The 24412-nt window shown below is 40.6% G+C and overlaps 1 protein-coding gene and 1 long non-coding RNA gene across 2 annotated transcripts in view; one reads left to right on the top strand and one right to left on the bottom strand.

Annotated features, from left to right (window-relative positions):
• The window catches only part of LOC128918079 (uncharacterized), a 132223-nt gene extending 116614 nt beyond the window's left edge, over window positions 1-15609 (bottom strand). The window contains exon 1 of the long non-coding RNA XR_008469442.1: window positions 15560-15609. This is a non-coding gene — a long non-coding RNA (uncharacterized LOC128918079). The remainder of the gene's footprint in view (window positions 1-15559) is intronic.
• On the top strand, window positions 4939-23627 carry LOC128918074 (myosin-1B). The gene is made up of 38 exons (XM_054221953.1): window positions 4939-5157; window positions 5252-5395; window positions 5736-5892; window positions 6475-6502; window positions 6600-6717; window positions 6797-6889; window positions 7002-7065; window positions 7150-7248; window positions 7352-7455; window positions 7537-7675; window positions 9464-9582; window positions 9679-9828; window positions 10441-10611; window positions 11294-11603; window positions 12239-12312; window positions 12612-12699; window positions 12786-12903; window positions 13718-13841; window positions 13923-14059; window positions 14817-15072; window positions 15455-15697; window positions 15802-15978; window positions 16063-16208; window positions 16296-16386; window positions 16475-16864; window positions 17517-17643; window positions 18535-18653; window positions 18932-19128; window positions 19548-19731; window positions 19818-19983; window positions 20155-20279; window positions 20480-20788; window positions 20882-21085; window positions 21799-21924; window positions 22024-22194; window positions 22281-22385; window positions 22663-22758; window positions 23460-23627. Exons 1-38 carry the CDS (start codon window positions 4954-4956, stop codon window positions 23610-23612), a joined length of 5826 nt encoding a protein of 1941 aa, XP_054077928.1. The 5' UTR covers window positions 4939-4953; the 3' UTR covers window positions 23613-23627.
• The last annotated feature ends 785 nt before the right edge of the window (window positions 23628-24412 follow it).

Raw genomic sequence — 24412 nt, 5'->3', positions numbered from 1 at the left:
AAACACACACAAACACACACATTTTTTTCTTGAGCTCCAGATTTTACTTGTCTGTATTTTCCCAAGTTTTTTCAATTCAGTAAGTCACAGTTTCAGTTTATTTGACAGCTACGGACTTTTGCCAAATTAAGAAAACTTTGCTCTTAAAATGACAAAAAAGCAAAAGTAAAAGCAAGAATAAGTACAGTTAGAAAGTCAATAGTCACATTGTATTATGTGATATTGACTAGCAACATAAAGGCAAAAAAGAGCAAGGGAAAAAAATAAGCGAAAACAGACCAAGCAAAATGTTACGAGTTGTAGAAATTTTCAATTTCAATATAATTTTGAAAAATACTTTGAAAAATTACTTCTCATAAGTCCTTTTGAGTCTTCAAAAACTTATGGCTAATTCTTTTTCTATTTGAAAAAATCTTGCAAATAAAGGCCTTTAGCCAGCTGTCAACTTTATGCCAGTATTACATATGACTGTGCGAAAACCATGAGTTTTCCTTTTCTTTGTTGCCAATTTTAATCCAGGTCAAAACTGCATGCACCAGCAAAACGAGACAACATACAGAGCCATTGAAATACCTGAAATTCACAGCAAATTCCACTTCTCAGACAAGTAATTGCATTAAAGACATGAAAGAATTGCTGTTTTATACTCAGGTGAGGATCTAGCTGTTAGAGTGAAAGTATAGACCTCAGTCTTATTCTTCAGTGTGAGTTTACTCCAAATGTGAATCTGACTTCTACCGATTTCCTCCCCACCCCCAGGATTACAGGGCCTTCACAGAGACACAGTCAGCTGAGAGAAGAGGAGGAAGGAATTTCCTCACTTTCTTATCCAGACCTCTGAGTAGGTGATGGTAAGAGGGAGCAGAGCACAACAGGTGCTGTAAGTGGGGAGGCAGTATGCTATGGGGTCAGGTGAAGCTGCAGATACGTGATTCGGTTCAGATTGCCTTGTTTGTCACACGAACTGTGATTTGGAAAGTTTAAGACCAACACACAAAACAACCAAAAAACCAAATCATGATCTGTTCCATGGGGATGAAATTGTTTCTCAATAAAGTGAAGGATTTCACTGCCCTCTTCACCAGTCCCCTCTTTATGTTGTTGCAGAATATGTGTAACCTCCTCCTTGGTCTGTGTGGGGAACATCCCAGGGATCAGCACAGTAGAACAGAGTATAAATTTATTAATCCTTCCCTCCATCTAGCACTTACCCTGCAAAAGTAGTGCTGAATGACTCCCCTATGTTGAAACAGCACCTATTTCTCCTGTTTCCAGTGGAATACATGTCTTAAATTCAGTACAACAGTTCCATAGTCCTGTTCGTACGATCTTTGAAACCCTTCATCCCCAGAAACAAAAGTTGGATTTCTATACCTTTCCTCTGGGATCTAACTCAGTCACTTCAGTCTTAGAGACCCCTGCCTTCAACTCTAGACTTAACTTTTTTTGCCCTTTTATTTGATCTTCTGTCAATGGTGACATGCTGTTATCCCCTTGGAATCACACCCCTATTTACTTCCTCTTCCTTAATCACGTATCCTTCCTTATCATTAGCTTCAGACTCACCTTTCCCCCCTTCTCTTGCTTTGGCTTTGGTCCACTTTACTACTTGGTCATCCATATCATCCCTTGATTCTCATTCCTGCAATCTCTGTTCCTGTTCAGATGTTTCCTCCTGCAACAGAATTTTCTTCCTCTAACCACAACCCTGAATGTCAGTAGGACCCCTCAGAGCATTTGCAGCATGTAGGAGCCTGTGCCTTCACCCCTCTTTATATGTTTCCTATTACAATACACTGGCTCTTACTCTTCAGTTTCTCTGCTTGAGTCAGCATCCAATGGATTACTGTACCAGTGTAGCCCCTTTCATCTCCTTTAGCACACCCTCCTGCTTTCTCCCCTTCTCAGGCTCTCTTGTCAAATTATTTATAGGAGATTGATTCACAGACCTGTTATGTCTAATTATATCTGTTCACTTCTAATATGAATGGCAATTCTGCTAGGAGTTAAGATTGCCAAAAATGTTTTGACCTAAGAAAGAGGAGGTGGTGCCTACGTATGCAGATCAGACCCTATAAAAGTACCCTGGGATCAGTGTGTCTTGTCTTTCCTCAGAAATCTCTAAGGTAAGAGTGTCAGAGGCTTTAGACTGGGGAGGTGGGGGATGAAGTGAAACTGGCCCTGCATTCCATAAGCACCAGTGCATTCCTACGGACACTCGCATTCATTCAATGGGGAACTGTCAGTGTCAGCTGGGATTTTCAGTCTGCTTTCAAGGCTTCCATATGTTTTCTGTCTATACATTTTCTCTGGAAATCCGTGCAGCAGTAAGACGTTGCTAATTCTGTTTTACAGTACTGACCAGCTTCCCGTCTGCACGCTATTCAACTTGTTTCACAAAAGGTAAGATCTTGATTTATTCACTTTTTAGGGACAGATAGAGATGCTCTAAGGTAGAACTTCTATGCAGGTGTGCTGGTAAGCCTTGCATTCCCTATATTTATGTCCATTTTTATAAATACTGTATGAGAATTGGGCTGGATTGCTGATATCTTTGCCACAAGATTCTTAAAGTCAGTGATCTTAAACGTACTGCATACTGCTGCATTGCCTACATTCTCCCCAGGATTCTTCTATAGATCAGTTTCCTACTTTAACAGACATGAGGTCCTAGGCTCAGGAGAAACTACCCTAAGAAAAAAAAAACATCAGGAAGTAGTTTCCAATTACTTGGAATACTTACATATATGAAATATATTTTTGAAGCAAATAATTTTTTTTTTCATTTGCCTCAACCATTAAGGGTCAGTGGCAGTAGCTGGGAAGCAACAGGAAAAGACATACTTATTTAAATACTGTTAATATTTTCTTTTTTCACAGGGAAGCTTGGGGAATGGGGTTAGAATGTTGTGTATCAAAACATTGAAGTTCTAAAAGAAAACCTTTTAGTCTGAGCTTCCTTCTGAGCTTCCTGAGCTTGTTTGTGCCTATGAAAATATTGCACAGTTGTGATATAATTATATAAGCAAATATTAATAATCACAGGGAAATGAAGAAAGAATGATATCTACTTGGATAAATAGAAAAAGAGACATGGAACAGCAACTAAATTCAAAGTTTTAAATATTTGCACCTAGGAAAATTAACTCTTCATATTTACTTTTTACATTAATTTATATTAATTTTGTCAAATATTGTCACTTGAATATATCCCTGAAAATTATAAAATGCCAACAAGCTATCATGTGTGAAGAATATAACTAGCATGTTTTAAATAAGTATATTATATCTATAATATATAGCATATAGTATATAGTATACAGTCTACTGTATATAATGTATGGTATATACACAGCAGAGCATCATCTAATCCACTGTGCTGTAGGAGTGTTTCTTCTATCATGTGCTATTGTAATGTATTTTCTACCCTCACAGTATACTATATATACTATATATATACTGTATATATATAAAAAATATACAGTATATTAGTATATATACTAACATAGTATATACTAATATATATAGTATAGTAGTATGATTCTTGTTAGGAATCTTGTAAGAAAATGTGAGATGTTACAGGCAATAATAAAACTGCTGATGAAAGACTGGGTCCATTTTACAGCCTCAGGTAATTATTTTGTGAAATGGTCTCATTTTATTAATAACACTATAATGAAGTGAAAAATCATGTAGTTAGAGACAAACCTATCAGTCAGGAAATTGTACTCATGCATTTGAGTTGATAATTTGAGTTGTGTCATAAAGTATGTCTTTGCTGGCTAAGAAGGCAAAGAAATTTTTTTCACATGTACCCAGTGGAATACTGAGTGGAACGAGTTTTATAATGTACAAAAATACTGTGATAATTATTAAAATATTATTTCTGTTACACTGGCCATACTGCAATAATGAGGTTGCTAAATGGCAAAGGGTTCAGAAAAGAGTTTAAAAAGTATTCTAAGTTCAGAATATCTTTCCTGTAATCAAACTAAAACTGTTTCTCAAGGAGAAGTTAACCAACTATTTGATTTTCATCTAGAGGTCTGTCACGGGTGAAAGTACTGATAGACAAATGAGCTTCTTAATTTATTCAGAAAAGCTACTCAAAATCTAAATCATAGGTGATGAACCAAGATAAAATTAGGCTAAAAAAAAATAAGGATACATTTGGAACAGTATTGATTTTGGAACAATATACGTAAATTCCAGCTTCACAATTGCATGATACTTTTCAGTTAAGACAATTGTTTCACAATAATAAACAGGGTTGCTGATAATTTTTTTAAAAAACAGTAGCGAATAAATGCAAGATTACTCAGTTTCTGTTATGAAAAATATCAAAGTGGAGAATATTGGCTTTGTTTATTAGCAGATGGCTCTGTGGAATAATAGAAATATTTGACAGCATGGGCTATTTTATCCAAAGGGAATGTCTTTAATGAGAAGTGCTAATAATATTAGCTCTCTGCATATCCAGAGTAACTCTTCCAGTCTTTTATTGTAAACATATGTCATAGTAAATCTCATAGTCTGAAAGGTGCTAAACAAAAGAGATATGAGAGGGCTTTCACAATTCCAAAACTAGGAATATCTAGTGCATGCAGTGTTTGGAACCTTGGAAAGGATCTGTTTATCCTCTTAATTCAACAAATGGGGGGTGTGGTGGGCCAGGAAAACAAAAACCAGAACACAAAAAGCATTCCTGTGTAACTGCAGTCATCCAGTAGGCCTAGAGATCTGACTACATAAGACAGAAATAAAGGAAAGATAATTATAGAAGAGAGCCCTGAATTAGCAGAAGAATGAAAGAGTCCATTCAACCAGTTGATACATACAGCAGAGCACCATCAAATCCACTATGCTGTGGAGGGTTTCTTCTATCATGCGCTGTTGTAATGTATTTTCCACCCTCATAGATACTTGCTGCATTACCCCTAATAAACTGCAGCCATGTCATCAGACTCTGAGATGGCCATCTTTGGGGAGGCAGCTCCCTACCTCCGAAAGTCAGAAAAGGAGCGAATCGAGGCCCAGAACAAGCCTTTTGATGCCAAGACTTCAGTCTTTGTGGTGCATGCAAAGGAATCCTATGTGAAAAGCACAATCCAGAGCAAAGAAGCAGGGAAGGTCACTGTCAAGACCGAAGGCGGAGAAGTGAGTGGAAAAAAAAATTCAAGGCTTGAGAATAAAATTTAATCCTGCGGTGGACTTTTAGATAGCAAATATTTGTCGCTCTTTTCTTTGGCAGACTCTTACCGTGAAGGATGATCAAATCTTCTCCATGAATCCTCCAAAGTATGATAAAATTGAGGACATGGCCATGATGACCCATCTCCATGAACCTGCTGTGCTGTACAACCTCAAAGAGCGTTATGCAGCCTGGATGATCTACGTAAGTACCAGCAGGAGGAGATGATTCCTGGTTTTGAGGAGTTGAAGACATCTTTCAGTCTCTCTGAAGAACTTCCTGACTTCTTGCATTCATCTTTCCTCATTTTGCTATGTCTTCTTTCTTTCTTGAATGTGTCTTGCTGTCAAAATCTTCTCCCTCTTCTTCCTTCCTGCTTTTACCTTTCCTGTTGTATGCTATATCTCACCCATTTTCTGCTAGGTCAGTCCTCCACTTTATTTTTTTTCACTACCCTGGACTCTTCAGAACATCATTCACCTCTGCCTTATCTGTAACTCTTCTCAGCTATCCAAAATCAGCTTCCTCTCCTCCTTCCTTACAGACCTACTCAGGCCTCTTCTGTGTCACTGTCAACCCCTACAAGTGGCTGCCAGTGTACAACCCGGAGGTGGTGTTGGCCTACCGAGGCAAGAAGCGCCAGGAAGCCCCTCCACACATCTTCTCCATCTCTGACAACGCCTATCAGTTCATGCTGACTGGTGAGTGCTTGCCCTCCCTCATAGCAATCTAAGCCAAAAAGCCTCACTGATCTTGCTGGAGCATGTGACAAACCAGATAAAAACACCACGGAGCTGTATGACTGAGAACTTGACAAAGGAATTAATTTCAAGTGAAACTGACCCAGAAGCATGCATGGACTCAGCACTGTGTCTGATTTGCACTTTATTGTATGAAATTCAACACTCTCCCACTAGAGAAATACTACTTGACTTTGCAACTTTTTCCACTGAGGGAACAGAAAGAGTCATTATTGCATATATTCCTCTATTTTGAATGCAGAGAGGCAGTTTGGTTAAATTTCTTGGTGAGAACTGTGTGAAGCACAAGTGGGTACACAGCTTGCATCAGGACCACATGCCTCTGACAGCTCTGTGCGTCTTTTCAGCTTCTACTTTCTACTATTGGGACCTGAAAGGGAATTGGGCAGCCTTGGACTATTTGGACTACTAGTCCTGGACTTGGGAGAAGTCCCAAATTCCATTTACAGATTTACTTCTCATTCAGCTTAGTGTTACTCGGGACAACTGTTAACGCTATCTTTGCTTCTGCCTCTTTCACAGATCGCGAGAACCAGTCGATCCTGATCACGTATGTACATCCCTGCTTGGGTCCCTGCAGGCCTGCACGGTGCCAGGGGACATCCTGCCTGACCGCACGCTCTCTGTTTCTCTCTTTGGTTTGACAGCGGAGAATCCGGTGCAGGGAAGACTGTGAACACAAAGCGTGTCATCCAGTACTTTGCAACAATTGCAGCGAGCGGGGATAAGAAGAAAGAAGAGCAGCAGCCAACAGGCAAAATGCAGGTGAGGTCCCAAAGGTAGGAACCTGCAACTGTCAGCTTTATTTATGAGCTATATTGTGACAAGAAGTTTCCTGCTTTAGGGGACACTTGAGGATCAAATCATCAGTGCCAACCCACTGCTGGAGGCTTTTGGCAATGCCAAGACAGTGAGGAACGACAACTCCTCACGCTTTGTAAGTTGTTGCCTGGGGAAAAATTACTTCTTTCTTATCAGCACACCGACTCAAATATTCTTGCAGTCAGGATTCTAAACTTAATCTACGTTGACTTGTCTGCTTCTTTCAGGGTAAATTCATCAGAATCCATTTTGGTGCCACGGGAAAACTGGCTTCTGCTGACATTGAAACATGTAAGTGACTCTCCTGGCCTAAGCCTTTTCCTCCCAGCCTGCCTCAATTTTCTTGCACTAACTCTGTCCTACCGTCTTTGCCAGATCTGCTGGAGAAGTCCAGAGTCACTTTCCAGCTTAAGGCAGAAAGAAGCTACCACATATTCTACCAGATCATGTCCAACAAGAAGCCAGAGCTGATTGGTAGGAAAGAGCACTAACTTCTCCTGACAAAGGTCACGGAGCAGCATTTAGTGCCTTGATGTGCCATTTACATTGATCCGACATGTTTTATTCTTCTTTTCAGAGATGTTACTGATCACCACCAACCCGTATGATTACCAGTACGTGAGTCAAGGTGAGATCACGGTTCCCAGCATTAACGACCAGGAAGAGCTGATGGCAACAGACGTAAGTAACACGCAGAAGTTTTCTTAGGCGGACTCTCACCTTTACCAATCATGATACTTACTCTAATGATGCTTTTGTTAGAGTGCCATTGACATCCTGGGCTTCACTCCCGATGAGAAAACAGCCATTTACAAGCTGACGGGGGCTGTCATGCACTATGGCAACCTGAAGTTTAAGCAGAAGCAGCGTGAGGAGCAGGCAGAGCCAGATGGCACAGAAGGTACCGGCATGATGTATACCGGAGCACAGTATATACCGGAACACTCACTAATACAGGCAGTAGTTTGGGGTCAGAATCATTGACTACGCCTGCGCATTTCCCCAGGTGCTAGTGTTGTACAATAGACATGTGTCCTACTCAGAGGACTTTGCTGGAAGAACGCAACTCGGTGGAAGATGCAGATGATTTGGAGCTATGCAAAGTACAAGGGCAGTCAATCCTAAAGCTCGCTTCCAGAAAAGCACACTCTACTGCTGTGCTGAATGGCAGCTTCCCAGACCTGGCACAGAACCGGGAGCCGCTCTGCTCGCTGACCATAGTTTACGTGCCCTGGTAGCCACTATCATTTATCATCAGCTGTAGTCACCTCCTAATAGTATTTCTTCTGGGTGGCAGGAAGCCAGAATCCTGAAGCTGCTCTGCTTCAAAGCTTGTATTCTGGAGACAACTCACAATGCCTGAACTGAGAGCATTGTGCTACTTCATTTTACACTGGTGGGGGGTGTCAAGAGGAGCATTAGTTAATACTGCAGCTGTGCCTCATATGGTCTACATTTTCTGTAGAGCGTCAGCATGTCTCCAGGACTTTTGTTTGCAAAATAGACATCCAAGATATGTCTATTGCATTTGCTTTGCCTAGAATTGTTCAAAGGTGCATTCCTTTCAAAGTTCATGGAAGTATTTCCATGAAACCAGAGTTATTTGCGTATATCATAAACATAAGGGAGTTTTTGATTTTGCGGTTTGTGATTTTTTTAGGAAAGTTAAGACATAAATGAAAATGGCTACAAGGAATACAACAGCAATGAATCTGATGATGATGAACAGTAACAGTAGAATAGGCCACAAAGAATAGCTGTAATCATTTCATGAATATAACCAAAGGAAAGAGATATATTAGAGTACAATAGAATTAAATGACTAATTATTAAAATCTAACTCTACAAAAGTGAAATAAAACAAGTTCCAAATTTTTTCTTTTTTCATGCCTTAGTCTTTCTAGTGATAAATGTAAACTAAATATTTAGTTGTAAATAACAAACAATAGAAGTAGCTCAAAATTAACATCTGAGTATATGCACATTCTGTAATGAGTTTTTGCCTTCTCACACTAAAGGACTCTGTAAATAATACTGGTATTCTATATTATCTTTGCTGTGAGAAGACACAGGCAGCAAAACGGAAAGTGATGACAGAGTATGTCCAGTACTCTAATTCTTGTATTATCTATATGTATATGTATATGTACATGTAGCCTTATGTATATGTAGCCTAGATTCAGAGAAGATGAAGGCTGGAGAAGACCTATGTGTGTGAAAATCATCCTTAGGGAGAATGCGTTCCCACTATGAAAGTTGTACGAGGTAGCCTGTTCATAATTTTGGCACAATACTTCATTAATTTATTTCACTCTCTCTAATGACAGTGGAGTTTCACTGACTAAGATTTTCAGTGCAGTGTATTTCACTACCAACCAGTTTCCTTTTCCAGTTTATTCAGAAATTGTGACTTGTTTGACCTGTCTTTTTTATGGCCTTTTGCCTTTCTGTCTGTCTAGTCAACTGTTTCAAAATTTGTATGTTCATTGTAAAGGCATTTGGAAGAATCTTTACATTTACAAATCATCTACATTAAAGTGTGAAAAAACAGAAAATCAAGAAAAATTACAATATTTTAAAGTATGTGACTTAAAGCATATGTGGCTTCTGCAGAAAAGATTTTGAATTACTACGAGATACGTCTCCTGGAGAGCTAATATTCGATCCTGCTGCATGCTTGTTTCCTTAGTTGCTGACAAGGCTGCCTACCTGATGGGTCTGAACTCAGCAGACCTGCTCAAGGCCCTCTGCTACCCACGAGTCAAGGTTGGGAATGAATATGTGACCAAGGGTCAAACAGTGCAGCAGGTAAGAAGCAAGCGATGACAGAAAACAAGTGACATGAATTTAAAATCTTTGAACTTACAACTTTTTCCCTGGATGGTAACTTTTACGTTTCTTTAGGTATACAATTCAGTGGGTGCCCTGGCAAAGGCTGTGTTTGAGAAGATGTTCCTGTGGATGGTTGTTCGCATCAACCAACAGCTGGATACGAAGCAGCCCAGACAGTACTTCATTGGTGTCCTGGACATTGCTGGCTTCGAGATTTTTGATGTAAGACAAGGATTTTCATACAAGTTTCCTGGAAGGAGCGTTAAGGAAGTAGAATAGTTTGGGAGTTTTAATTTGGTTTTGGTTTTTTTTGCTTAAATTATGTATTGCTTTTATTAATTGCATAATCCTGACATTCCTGTAGGAATGGCTCTCTTCTGGTTCTCATAGTATGTATTATCCCACAAGGGCTGAAGGTTTTTATAGATGTCTGTTGTTGCATGCAGAAGTGAAAATTGCATTGAAAACTGATATGAAAATTTTGAACAACTGATAGGTAATAGCAGAAACAGATTTTGAGTAAGTTAAACTATGCCATCTCGAAAGAAGTTTTTGTTAATGCTGAAGCCAGAGTCCCTCTGAATTCTTGGAAATAGACTGGCAGTGAAGACACATTCAAGCAGATGAAAAGCTGGACTTGGACTAAGCTCTGCAATTCTTTTGAGAGCTCAGAAATATGTTGAGACAGTGCCAGGGCCTGTCCAGTCCTGTGACTAGAAATTCAGGATCCCAGCCATGTGGAACTTAATGGGTTGTAAATAAAACCTTTTGGAAGATGGAAAGTGTTCCTCGAACTGGGCTTCACAAGTAAATAAATCTCTTTGCATTCTGCAGTTCAACAGCCTGGAGCAGCTGTGCATCAACTTCACCAACGAGAAACTGCAACAGTTCTTCAACCACCACATGTTCGTGCTGGAGCAGGAGGAGTACAAGAAGGAAGGGATTGAATGGGAGTTCATTGACTTTGGGATGGACCTGGCTGCCTGCATCGAGCTCATTGAGAAGGTTCTTGGGCCCTACACACTTAATAGTTTTCCAGATGTAGAATGTAAAAAGGAATCTTCTATGCTCAAATTAGAACACTCTAGTGTGTGTCACTCACACTTAATGCAGCAAATAACATGATATTTTCTAGTCTCCAAGCTTTTCATATACATTTTCATTTGTCTGTTACTTTGATACCTGTGGGATTCTGACACGTGGTACATATGATTCACATGGGGCAAAAATTTTAGTCACAGTCACTGTTCTGCAGTTCATACTCAAATGTGTGCATTTTTTAATGCATGCTGAGTAAGCAACACTGAGCAACTTCTAATTTGATATGTTTAAATAAGTTTTCTATCTTGTAGCTAAGAGAAAACATTTAGGAAACTTAAACTCTTCCTTACATCTGAATGATACTAATTTCATTCATTTTGCTTTTCATCTTCAACTAACACCCACATAGTGAATTTCTACGTGCTAGATCTTTATTATATCCCAACTTTGAAACTTAGGGGTGAGCTTGTTTTCATATAACTGATGGCATATCCGCTAACAAAATGCCCTTTTTGGAAAAACATAAGATTACACATTCTGAGGAGGGGTTTTTGTATAAATTTTTTCTTCCATTCCTCTCTCATATACATTGTCTCTGCTTCTTGCTTCCACACTTTCTTTCTTCATATGTTGCTATTTCTCCCAGCCCATGGGCATCTTCTCCATCCTGGAAGAGGAGTGCATGTTCCCCAAGGCAACTGACACCTCTTTCAAGAACAAGCTCTACGACCAGCACCTGGGCAAGTCCAACAACTTCCAGAAGCCCAAACCTGGCAAAGGCAAGGCTGAGGCCCACTTCTCCCTGGTGCACTACGCTGGCACAGTGGACTACAATATCTCTGGCTGGCTTGAGAAGAACAAGGACCCCCTGAATGAAACTGTTGTGGGGCTGTACCAGAAATCATCTCTGAAGACACTGGCCTTACTCTTTGCCTCTGTTGGTGGGGCAGAAGCAGGTGATTTCTTTGAAATCAGTTCTACTATAACTTACAGAAAAAAACTTACAATAATACTTTGCAATAACATTTACATTTCGAAAATTGAAAACCCAAAACCTCATCTACTTTTTGCAACTCAGTCATTCAGACTAGTAAAGGATATTACATTTCCCTAGAGACCTTAATAGATCTGTAGGTTTTGAGACCAGACAGGTGTATTACAACATTAACACAGGCTAGCTGACAAACCAGATTTCTGCAATATGGAGCATTCCCAAATACTTCATGGAATAGAATCAAATGTATCAACACGCTGCTAAATTTATACATACCCTTAGATGTAAAGATACATAAAGACTGCTTTTGCTGTATTCACTAGCAATTTATTTAATTACTTATCTTAGTATGCAAAATGTTACACTTTATTTCCTGTTTGCATTTTCTTAACTTCAGCTTGAAGTCATTGGATTTTATTTAGCTATAATCTGAAAAAAACAAGTCTCCCATTGGAACTTTAAACACCGTATGCATTTACAAATTTTGATCATATTATTACATTTTCTATTTTTTTTAAGATGAACACATCAAGTTCTTCAGATTCTAACTTTGTGCTTTTGTTGTTAATTTCTTTTTAAAAAAATATTATTATTTAGAGAGTGGTGGCGGTGGCAAGAAGGGCGCCAAGAAGAAGGGTTCTTCTTTCCAGACTGTCTCAGCTCTCTTCCGGGTACTGTAAAATAATCATTATAAATACTACCACATTATGAAAAAATAAAGAAAATTCACTTCAGAAAAGTTTTCAATTGATCTAATATACACAATCCTTATGTTCAGAAAGGATAAAAGCACTTGCTTCCAAATAAAGAAGGATTCTCATTGAATCCTTGGAAGTATCCTTTCATAACTGCCTGAAAGTTCTGTAAAAAAAAAAAAAATCATTGTTTTATTACAGTGTTTTTACTCCATCTAGTATTGAGATTGTATAAGTGACATTTTTAAACCCAAGTTTTTGCTCTTGCTCTTAAGGAAAATTTAAACAAACTGATGAGCAATCTGCGAAGCACACATCCCCATTTTGTGCGATGCCTTATTCCTAATGAAACAAAAACACCTGGTAAGTTGTTAAAGTTCAAAGATGTGATAAATCTGTTCTACTCTGTGCAGTACAATGAAGTACCAATTCATTATGTCATTTATTAGGTGCCATGGAACATGAGTTGGTGCTCCATCAGTTGCGGTGTAACGGCGTGCTGGAAGGGATTAGAATTTGCAGGAAAGGATTCCCCAGCAGAATACTCTATGCAGACTTTAAACAGAGGTCAGATTCCATGTCATCCAGCCTCCACTGTATCCACCAATGTTGAATGATTTGCATTTCCTAATTGCTTTAACTACTGTGGGAGTTATAGGAGTGGTTCATTGTACCTACATTTAGGCGTACAAAGTCAATTGTCCAAGTCAGTCATCCAGTTTCTTTCTCAGCTAACTAGAAGAACGGGCATTTTCAAGGGGTAATTATTTATTCCTGTCCTTCATTTATATTCTGGTATGAGATAAAGTGTTTTTAAAAATGCTTTTTAACTATCCAGAAATGCTGACTAGCTTAGATTTAGTTAACTTCTGGGTAGCAAAGTAAGATGACTTGAGCCATCTGCACAGAAAGGTGAATAAAGAAACGGCAAGATATTCTAGACTAACTTGTTGGAAAACCAAATAAAATAAAAAGATATTGCTTCTTGTTCTATATTAGATGGAAAAATCTCAGGTAGTATGCGCTGCCACTATTTTTGATGAAGAATTGTTTCTCCTCTCCACATCTTTTGTTCTTACACATAAAAGTTCTCATTTGGAGATAAGGCATAACAGGGCATGTGAAATATGTCAATGGTTACCCATGGAAATCAGTATCTGTTTTGTGTAATGAATTTCTGGACTAAGGAAAGTGCAAGGGTTTTTCTAAAAAAATATTTACCCATAAAAATGTGATATCTAAACAATGGAACAGAGTTCAGACTTACCTCTCTTCCACTCTTGATCCATGTTTAGAGAATTTTAACAATGGTGTCAGTTGGCACAGGTTTGATTGGGCTTTCAGGAATCTGACCTTCTTCCTATTCTACTTCCTCCCATAGGTACAAGGTGCTGAACGCCAGTGCTATCCCAGAGGGACAGTTCATTGATAGCAAGAAGGCTTCTGAGAAGCTCCTTGGATCCATTGATGTGGACCACACCCAGTACAAATTTGGTCACACCAAGGTACAAATGCTGCTTCACTGATATACAGTGCTTGCAATATGTGATGATTTTTTTATGTACTGCAACATTCTCTTTCTCAAGGTGTTCTTCAAAGCTGGACTGCTGGGACTCCTGGAGGAGATGAGAGATGACAAGCTGGCACAGCTCATAACCCGCACACAAGCTATGTGCAGGGGCTTCCTGATGAGAGTGGAGTTTAAGAAAATGATGGAGAGAAGGTATATACTTAAACGTGTTTCGCCTGATGGACCAGTCCTCATCAGATAACAATGACATGAACAATACTGAAAATAGGCTGCTTCTCGCCAAATCTCATTTATTTCTCTTTAATTTGGTTTACCAATATGGTTGTATTTGGGAGTATGGCAGTACCGGCATTAGATGAAGCAGTATAAAATCCTTATTTAGGAAAAAAATTACTGTTTTTAACTTATATCACCTTTTGTACTAATTTTTGCTAAATTAGGTATACAGCTACGTTATATGTATGTCCAGAAACCAGATATGTAGTCTAAGCTAATTATTTTAGGTCAACATTGTAATAACAAGGTGAGAAAAACATACTTCTAGCACAAGAGAAGTATCCTCTTCCCTTGGATAACTTTCATGAAAGGGAAAAGGTCAGCTTCTGGAGGTGTTCCTTTTCTTTGGCCATGAAAGTGAGCCAAACATTTGGACTTCAAAACTGTCCTTATAGGTTGAAAATGTACATCAAACTAGTGAATTTTCTTCTTTTATATATATATATATGTATATATATCGGAGAGATAAATATATATTAAAAAATATACTGAAGAGTATTAATAAAAAATTATTATTAAATATATAATTAATATTTTATATACACAAACACATAGAACTATAACTATAAAGTATTATATGTAGAATGTCTTGTTGCATATATCAGTATATACAATTAAATATGTATTATAAATTTAAAAATAAGTAACATAATATATTTATATTACCTTTCAGGGAGTCCATCTTCTGCATCCAGTACAATGTTCGGTCCTTCATGAACGTCAAGCACTGGCCCTGGATGAAGCTCTTCTTCAAGATCAAGCCCTTGCTGAAGAGCGCAGAATCGGAGAAGGAGATGGCCAACATGAAGGGGGAGTTTGAGAAAACCAAGGAAGAGCTTGCAAAGTCTGAGGCAAAGAGGAAGGAGCTGGAGGAGAAAATGGTTTCTTTGCTGCAGGAGAAAAATGACCTGCAGCTCCAAGTGCAGGCGGTGAGTATTGATAATGTTTTCGGATGCAATTGTAGTGTCCTGTGTAAAATGATCCCAAATGTCTCAGTAAAAGACACATTACCCCAAAAACAGCATTTATTTTTAAAATATACACATAATTTATAAAATAGGAAGGAAAACCACATAGAAAAGCTAAGATAAGATCTACAAATATTAATACATTTGCAGTTAATTATTGCAGCTGGTTCCTTACACTTTCAAATCAAGAGAGACACAACCAATTTCCAGTCAGTAAATGCTACAGTTTACAGTATGGTATTTTAAATAATACATAGCAACTTAGAGCAGCAATTACCATGTCTTTATACAACTTTGTATACTCTACAATTTTGATATAGTTATTATCATGAAACATGTTTAGGAAGCTGATGGTTTGGCTGATGCTGAGGAAAGATGTGACCAGCTCATCAAAACCAAAATCCAGCTGGAAGCCAAAATTAAGGAGCTGACAGAGAGAGCAGAAGACGAGGAAGAGATGAATGCTGAGCTGACAGCCAAGAAGAGGAAACTGGAGGATGAATGCTCAGAGCTGAAGAAAGATATTGACGATCTTGAGTTAACACTGGCCAAGGTTGAGAAGGAAAAACATGCCACCGAAAACAAGGTATGACGCAGAACCTGTCACTCGTGCTCCAGAAAAGGGACTGTGCTGCTACAGGACTTCTGTATCTACTTCCTTTACTTATACTTGCTCCCTCCTTCTCAAAGGTGAAAAACCTCACAGAGGAGATGGCAACCCTGGACGAGACCATCGCCAAGCTGACAAAAGAGAAGAAAGCCCTCCAAGAGGCCCATCAGCAGACACTGGATGACCTGCAGGCAGAAGAGGACAAAGTCAATACGCTGACCAAAGCCAAGACCAAGCTGGAGCAGCAAGTGGACGATGTAAGTATAGAGGCATATGAGAAGAAAAAGCTGTTGCACAGTCAGACACTGCAAAGAGAGCACTGATGGTGGTGTTGTGTTTAGCTGGAAGGGTCCCTGGAGCAAGAGAAGAAACTGCGCATGGACCTTGAGAGAGCCAAGAGGAAACTCGAAGGAGACCTGAAGCTGAACCAGGAATCCATAATGGATTTGGAAAATGATAAGCAGCAGCTGGATGAGAAACTGAAGAAGTAAGTGTGGCTGTGGGGCACCTGAGCGCTGGGCTGGTGCACTTGTCTTCTTCCTTTGAGCTCTAACATGGTTTGCTTTGCCCAAAGGAAAGACTTTGAAATCAGCCAGATCCAGAGCAAAATCGAGGATGAGCAAGCCCTGGGCATGCAATTGCAGAAGAAGATCAAGGAGCTGCAGGCAAGTCTCTGTTCCTTCCCCTCTTTCACTGGGTCCCAGGTGAGGAAGGAGGAGGGCATGGGTGTGAAGGCTGCCTAATGTTCCCCAGGCACGTATTGAGGAACTGGAGGAGGAAATTGAGGCAGAGCGAACCTCTCGGGCAAAAGCAGAGAAGCATCGGGCTGACCTCTCGAGGGAGCTCGAGGAGATCAGTGAGCGCCTGGAAGAAGCAGGAGGGGCTACCGCAGCTCAGATTGAGATGAACAAGAAGCGTGAGGCAGAGTTTCAGAAGATGCGTCGTGACCTCGAAGAAGCCACGCTGCAGCACGAAGCCACGGCTGCCGCCCTGCGGAAGAAGCACGCGGACAGCACAGCTGAGCTTGGGGAGCAGATCGACAACCTGCAGCGAGTGAAGCAGAAGCTGGAGAAGGAGAAGAGTGAGCTGAAGATGGAGATTGATGACTTGGCCAGTAACATGGAGTCTGTCTCCAAAGCCAAGGTAGTGAAATATTTCTTTGTAGTAATTCAACCATAATCAAGTATTTATATTTTAACATAGAAATTTAAGTTAGTCATACTTTAAGTAGTTGCACTTTACAACTTGAATTTGAATTCATATATTTCGGTATCAGTATAATAATATAGTGTGTCATTCGGGGGAGAGCTAAAATACTTCATCTGAAGCATTTAACCTAAGGAACTATAGGAACTTGTTGCTTGGTTCAGAATATTATGATAGTGAAATGAAAGATTCTTACCTTAACAGTTTTTTAGTTTCTTCTAAAATAGAAATTACTCCTACCTTACCCTTTCTTTTTTATTCCTATTTTTCTTTACCTTCCTTAAATACTCCAATGACATAATCACTAGGAGCCAAACAGACATTTAAAATAATTCCTCATGTAACAGTGTTCCATCATCCTTTCTATCTATTGAAAAAATTGAGTGAACGTTAACAAATTACAGTAGTAAATTATTAATACCAACTTTTGAATCAGGGATGCAAATTTCATAGGAAGAGATATCAATTAACTGAGACATTTTGACTTTACTTCTAAATCATTAGCTTCTTTTTTCACCCTTCTTATGACTTCATATTCTCAGTAATTGTGTGTTGAACCACCAATCACCATTCAAACTATTCTATATAGGCAAATTTGGAGAAGATGTGTCGCTCCTTAGAAGATCAGCTCAGTGAGATTAAGACAAAGGAGGAGGAACAACAGCGCACAATTAATGACATTAGTGCTCAGAGAGCTCGTCTACAAACAGAATCTGGTAAAACATTTATGTTTTTTAAGAGAACACTGTATGTAACCTGGAGCTTTAAAAAAAAAGGCTCAAAAAGACCTGGGGGTCTTGGTGGAAACTAAGTTGAACATGAGACAGAAATACGCTCTTGTGACAAAGGTGGCCAACAGAATCCGGTGCTGCATTAGGAGAAGTGTTACCAGTAGGTTAACAGAGGGTGATCCTTCCCCCTACTCAGCACAGGTGAGGGCACACTGGAGTGCTGTGCCCAGTCCAAGGCTCGCCAGTACCAGAGAGATACAGACATCCTGGAGCAGGACCAATCACATCTTTAAGGACTGGAACAACTAGTCACTGGAGCAAACTCCCCAGGGGTGTGATAGAGTCCCCATCAATGGAGGTTTCAAGACACGACTGGACAGGGTACTAGATAATCTCATTTACACTCCCTCTCCCACGAAAGGTTGGAACAGACAACCTTTCAAGGTCCCTTCCAACCTGGACTATTCTATGATTCTATGACTGGTGTTTCAAAGAAGAATTCATCTATCCCATAGCCTAGACTTCATCCTTTTGCTTCCCAGGAGACATCGAGGACAGGAAAGTGATATATTTGAGGACATACACCATATAGTACTCATTCTGTATGATCAAGGCTTCAAGTGACGACTGGATTTAGTACAAATACACAGTAAGACTAGTCAGACAGGGGACAAGGAGGCATGATGTATCTCATTTCTTCCTCTAAGATAAAAAATTTGGCATATTCATAGATACGGATAGGTGTCAGTGATTAGGATTCCATGAAAGAAATAAAATCTTTTTTAACTCAAAATATTTTATGTGCCTTTAATTATTAAGGTTAACACTTATTAAATAAGTCATAAAAAAGTTCTTTTACTCTTCTGAACTTTCCAGGTGAATATTCACGACAGGTGGAGGAGAAAGATTCTCTAATTTCTCAGCTGTCAAGAGGCAAGCAGGCTTTCACTCAACAGATTGAGGAACTCAAGAGGCACTTAGAGGAAGAGATAAAGGTGAGAAGGCTTTATCATAAATGTATGAAATCACAGAATTAAGAAGATGAGAGGGAGAAAAATAACCACTGAGGTAATGTCTTCCCATATTAGCTTTGGTCCCCCTTCCCTACAGTTTATCCATTAATTTTTTTGAAGATTTCGAGATCTTATGTTCCCATTCAGTAGCTTGCATCACTCAAAGCAGAATAATCCAGTGTCCATCAACATTTCAGTCCTTTCAAAGGACCTCTCCCAGGATATTTCCACTCATTTTCACAGTACTATTTTTCCCTCAGGCCAAGAACGCCCTGGCCCACGCCTTGCAGTCTGCTCGCCACGACTGTGACTTGCTGCGGGAACAATATGAGGAGGAGCAGGAGGCCAAGGGGGAGCTGCAGCGTGCCCTGTCCAAGGCCAACAGCGAAGTGGCCCAATGGAGAACCAAATACGAGACGGACGCCATTCAGCGCACGGAGGAGCTGGAGGAGGCCAAGTACGTGAGGAATGTGGGGAAGGCTGGCAGAGACTAAGAATGGGAATTTGAGGAGACCACCGTGGTACCGTCAGGAAGAAGCCAATGTTCTGCTTTGGGGTGGGGTGCCAGGAAGAGAGAAAATATAACCGAGAGCAGGTATGCGTTGGGGAAAAGCAGAAGCAGCAAAGCTCTTCAGATGCAGAAGAGCCGAGAGATGCTAATGTGAAGAGCAGAGTGAATAGCAGAGAGTGAACTGCTGTAGCCCAGGATTCAGACATAGAAATACAGTGTCTGGCTGGGAGAGGTCCTACACCTCCCTGTAAATGGGGATCACACACTACCAAGTGGCTAAGTGTGCTCTTGTGAAAAGCATACTGGCTGCACACCACAGGCTCCCATCTGCTTCCTCACCTGGAGCTGTGCTTACCGCCTTCCAGGAAGAAGCTGGCACAGCGCCTGCAGGATGCTGAGGAACACGTTGAAGCTGTCAATGCCAAATGTGCCTCCCTGGAGAAGACGAAGCAGAGGCTGCAGAATGAAGTGGAGGACCTGATGATTGACGTGGAGCGATCGAATGCTGCCTGCGCAGCGCTGGATAAGAAGCAGAAGAACTTTGACAAGGTGTTTTGGGCTCCAGGCCTGCGGCTCCTGGGCAGAGCGTCCCCTCCTGACTGCCACAGCCATACTCACGCCCCGTTTCTCTTCAGATCCTGGCAGAGTGGAAGCAGAAGTATGAGGAAACGCAGGCTGAGCTGGAAGCCTCCCAGAAGGAGTCTCGCTCTCTCAGCACAGAGCTGTTTAAGATGAAGAATGCCTATGAGGAGTCCTTGGACCACCTGGAAACGCTGAAGCGTGAGAACAAGAACTTGCAGCGTAAGTCCCCGTTCCTCGGCTCCTGGCAGAGCTCTTTCCCTAGCCACCGCTACTGCCATTCCGTATGGGTCTGTGCCTGCAGGTCGGCAAAGATGCCTGTCACCTTGGTGTGAAAGGGCCCTTCCCATTCTGCTCTGTGCCTGACCATGTCATTGGTCTTTGCTCCCATAGAGGAGATTTCTGACCTCACGGAGCAGATTGCCGAGGGCGGAAAGGCGATTCATGAGCTGGAGAAAGTCAAGAAGCAGATTGAGCAGGAGAAATCTGAAATCCAGGCTGCTCTGGAGGAAGCTGAGGTACCCAGCATTATTTATTGCTCTTCTACACATCTTGTTTCTCTATCTCAATATAAGTGCTGTGAAGTCATTCCCAGACACAAGAGGAAAAGTGTGTTTTGTGTAAAAGTGTAGTGATATTAAAATATGGTACTCCTGTTTACTCAGTTTCTCGTTCAACATTTGTCATATAAAAAGTATTCTGATTTGTTCTTGTCCAGGCCTCCCTAGAACACGAAGAGGGTAAGATCCTGCGCCTCCAGCTTGAGCTCAACCAGGTGAAGTCTGAGATTGACAGGAAGGTAGCAGAGAAAGATGAGGAGATTGACCAGCTGAAGAGAAACCACCTCAGAATTGTGGAGTCCATGCAGAGCACCCTGGACGCTGAGATCAGGAGCAGGAATGAAGCCCTGCGGCTGAAGAAGAAGATGGAGGGAGACCTAAACGAAATAGAGATCCAGCTGAGCCATGCCAACCGCCAGGCTGCAGAGGCACAAAAGAACCTGAGAAACACACAGGGAGTGCTCAAGGTCAGAAGTTGCCTCCAAAGAAATGTCTTAGCTGATATTTTCAGTGCCAAACAGCTCAGAATCTGCTTATAATTTCTTTCAATGACTCTACAGGATACCCAGATACACTTGGACGATGCTCTCAGGACACAGGAGGACCTGAAGGAGCAGGTGGCCATGGTGGAGCGCAGAGCAAACCTGCTGCAGGCTGAAATTGAGGAGCTACGGGCTGCACTGGAACAAACAGAGAGATGTAGAAAGGTGGCTGAGCAGGAACTGATGGATGCAAGTGAGCGTGTGCAACTCCTCCATACCCAGGTGAGGCCACTTGGTGAGAAATGGCACTCTTGATAAGTAGGAGAACACTGATACGCTTTATTCCAGTCACCATTGGAGGCTCAACTTCAAAGACAAGAGCTATCTTTTCTGAAGTAATCATTATGATACTAAAAGAGATCTTTGCAGAAAGAGTACACTGGCTGTGTTCACAGGTTGCATTCAGTGAAACCCATGCTTCTTCCTTCTTTGCATCCTATCATACTCTCCAGAGGAAAGACACTTATTCATAGGGACCAAATTTTTTAGTCAGACATGCCAAATGGCCTGCCATTTGAGCAGTCAGGGACTGAAACTCTGAGACTACAGCAATATTTACTCCTTGCTCACTTGAAATGTAGCACTGGGGAATCCTCATATTCCTTCAAAAATGTGCTTGTCCACTCCAGCAAGGAAGCATGGGCCTGTCTCTGACGTGGCCCATGTCAAGCAGACTTTGACATGAGCTACATGTCATAGCAGTCATTCAGCAGTCAGTCAAATGCTGAAATCTATGGGAAGTATCTGCTTTCAAATGCTGAAAAGATTCTGGAAGGAATCCATCCTATCTATTTTCCAAATTTTTCTCTTTTATTTTTATTACTTTCCTGTGCCAGCCTTGGTGGATGAGATGCCTGAAATAATTCCAAATCCTGTAATGTTCTTGATTTGAAATAATGAGCTAACAAAAACAAACCTCTGATGCTGCTCAACAGAACACCAGTTTGATCAACACCAAGAAGAAGCTGGAAACAGACATTGCCCAAATCCAGGGTGAAATGGAGGATACGATCCAGGAAGCCCGCAATGCTGAAGAGAAGGCCAAGAAGGCCATCACAGATGTGAGTCGGGAGATCCTTTCCCTGCTGCTGATGGTGGATGTATTCTCCCCGAGAATGTCTCCAGCCCCAAAAATGGCTTTGCCTCTTTGCTTTCATCAGGCAGCCATGATGGCAGAAGAGCTGAAGAAGGAGCAGGACACCAGCGCTCACCTGGAGAGGATGAAGAAGAACCTGGACCAGACGGTGAAGGACCTGCAGCACCGTCTGGATGAGGCTGAGCAGTTGGCACTGAAGGGAGGCAAGAAGCAAATCCAGAAGCTGGAGGCCAGAGTGCGTAGGGCTTTTATTTGTGCAGGAGTGAGCACGTGCCTTGGAGAGATACCAGGGAAGCTCCAAAGATGGGCTTCTCATTGCAGGTGCGGGAGCTGGAAGGGGAGGTTGATGCTGAGCAGAAGCGCAGCGCTGAAGCCGTGAAGGGGGTGCGCAAGTACGAGAGGAGGGTGAAGGAGCTGACCTACCAGGTACGGCAGGAGGCCTACTCAGGCTCACACACCAATTCTTGCAGGAAGCCAAAATATAGCCCTGGGGGATTTCTTTCTTCCCTGAGTTCCACAGTTAAAAAGGAAAAGACTGAGAACATCAGAAGAATTTATCTTTCTGGTCATGTTAAGAAGATCCAGCTTATCACCTCTGTCTTGACACCAATAGTCTATAAGGAATACTAGTCCATGTTTCATGTAGAGGGTATTTAAATAAGAGGGGCAAAGAGGTCATTCTCTTTCTTGTCCTTCTCTGTAGTCTGAAGAAGACAGGAAGAACGTTCTAAGGCTCCAGGATCTGGTGGACAAGCTTCAAATGAAAGTGAAATCCTACAAAAGACAAGCTGAGGAGGCTGTAAGTATTGCTGTGTGAAGAGTCAGTCTCCATCCAGGTGGAGGTGGAAGTCTGTGTTGGTCTTTTCCCCTGCATAGTAGCTCTTTTCAAACCCTTAACTTTTTTGTCTTTTCGTCACTGTGCACTCAGGAATGGATACCTGAAAAGCTGTTCTGGCTGAACAGCTCAGGGTTCTAGAGGGGTGTAGAATACTTGTTCTGTGAGCATTATTGCGTCACTGGGAAGACCACCAAAGGCTCAGGCCAACATTGTGGGAGTAGGTCTTTGCTTCCTTTTACTTTCCTTATTTCATATTTCTGTCTAGCAGAAAAAAAAAAAAAAAAAAGAAAGAAAAAACCCCAAACACTTCAAATATAGTAATACGTAATTTTATAGCCATAAATAAAAGGAAAAATGATTTCATGAAAACAATCATAATTATATATAATTATTCAAAAAATCCAAAGTGAATTAGCACTTCATATCCAGAGAGAGATTCCTGGTATATCTTATTAACCATCTAAACATTTAACATTGAAGCTATTTCTTTGGATTTCCCCTAGAATTTTTAAAGAGAATTACACACTAACTCACAGTCTTTTCTCTTTTTCTATTTTTTTCATTATGTAAAGGCAAAATACCACAACACGCCCAGTGCACTGTTACAGCAGGAAAATTATTAAACATTTAAAAACATATTTTATCTCTCTTCCTATCCCCAGGAGGAGCTCTCCAATGTCAATCTCACAAAGTTCCGCAAGATCCAGCACGAGCTGGAGGAAGCTGAGGAGCGGGCTGACATTGCAGAGTCGCAGGTCAACAAGCTCCGAGCAAAGAGCCGTGAAATTGGCAAGAAGGCAGAAAGTGAAGAGTAAATGCTTTCAGTGATGCAAAGCGAAAGAGAATTGCACAAAATGTGAAATTCTGCCACTTTGATTTTGTAATCACTGCTTAGTCCTTCATCGATCTCTAGATAATGAATGCCTAGATAATAAAAACCTTAGAGATTTTCCCATGGAAATAATGAGAAGCTCACTGTTGTATCTGAATTCTTATAAGGTTTACATTTTTTCTTACCTATTTAAATTCATTCAATTAAAAATCTTGCTAAAGGTATTTTCAAAGTATTTTGGCCACTGTTAAAGTGGTCTAATCAGACATCCTCCTTCATTCTCACCATGGAATTTCATTTAAGACTTCCTTAAGGGGAAAAATAATTTATTTGCAACAGAATGTAATTAACCCTTATAACTTCTGCTTTAGGAATATAATAGATTTTAACTCAAAGGTTCAGTCCAAAGAATAAGAATTTATTGCAGCTTCTGGTAATCCAGTCTAATAATTGATTATTCTATTAAATCATGTATTTGCAAGATCTTTTTTCAGGTTAAACCTCTTCAGTCCTTCAAGACACTTTGAAACATAGTATAGAGGACATTTAAACCTGAAATGAGACCTACTTTTAACTTTCATTTATGAGAATGATGTGCAAACCAACATTACAAGGGCAGCACAACCAGCTACCACATATAGTGGTTCATTGTCTATATTCTGTTCACAAAAGTCCCCTGAATCTTCTAAGCTGCCCAGGCACTTATCTCCTGTGTAGTCTTCAGAGTAAGCCAGATAACTTTGCCTAGGTTGGCCTCACTCAAAACATGGGTTTTCATTCTTT

Source organism: Rissa tridactyla, chromosome 15 (assembly GCF_028500815.1).
Source record: "Rissa tridactyla isolate bRisTri1 chromosome 15, bRisTri1.patW.cur.20221130, whole genome shotgun sequence".
NCBI classification, from domain to species: domain Eukaryota; kingdom Metazoa; phylum Chordata; class Aves; order Charadriiformes; family Laridae; genus Rissa; species Rissa tridactyla.
Note: the sequence above shows the minus strand (reverse complement) of the source record. Positions and strands in the feature narration are given on the sequence as shown.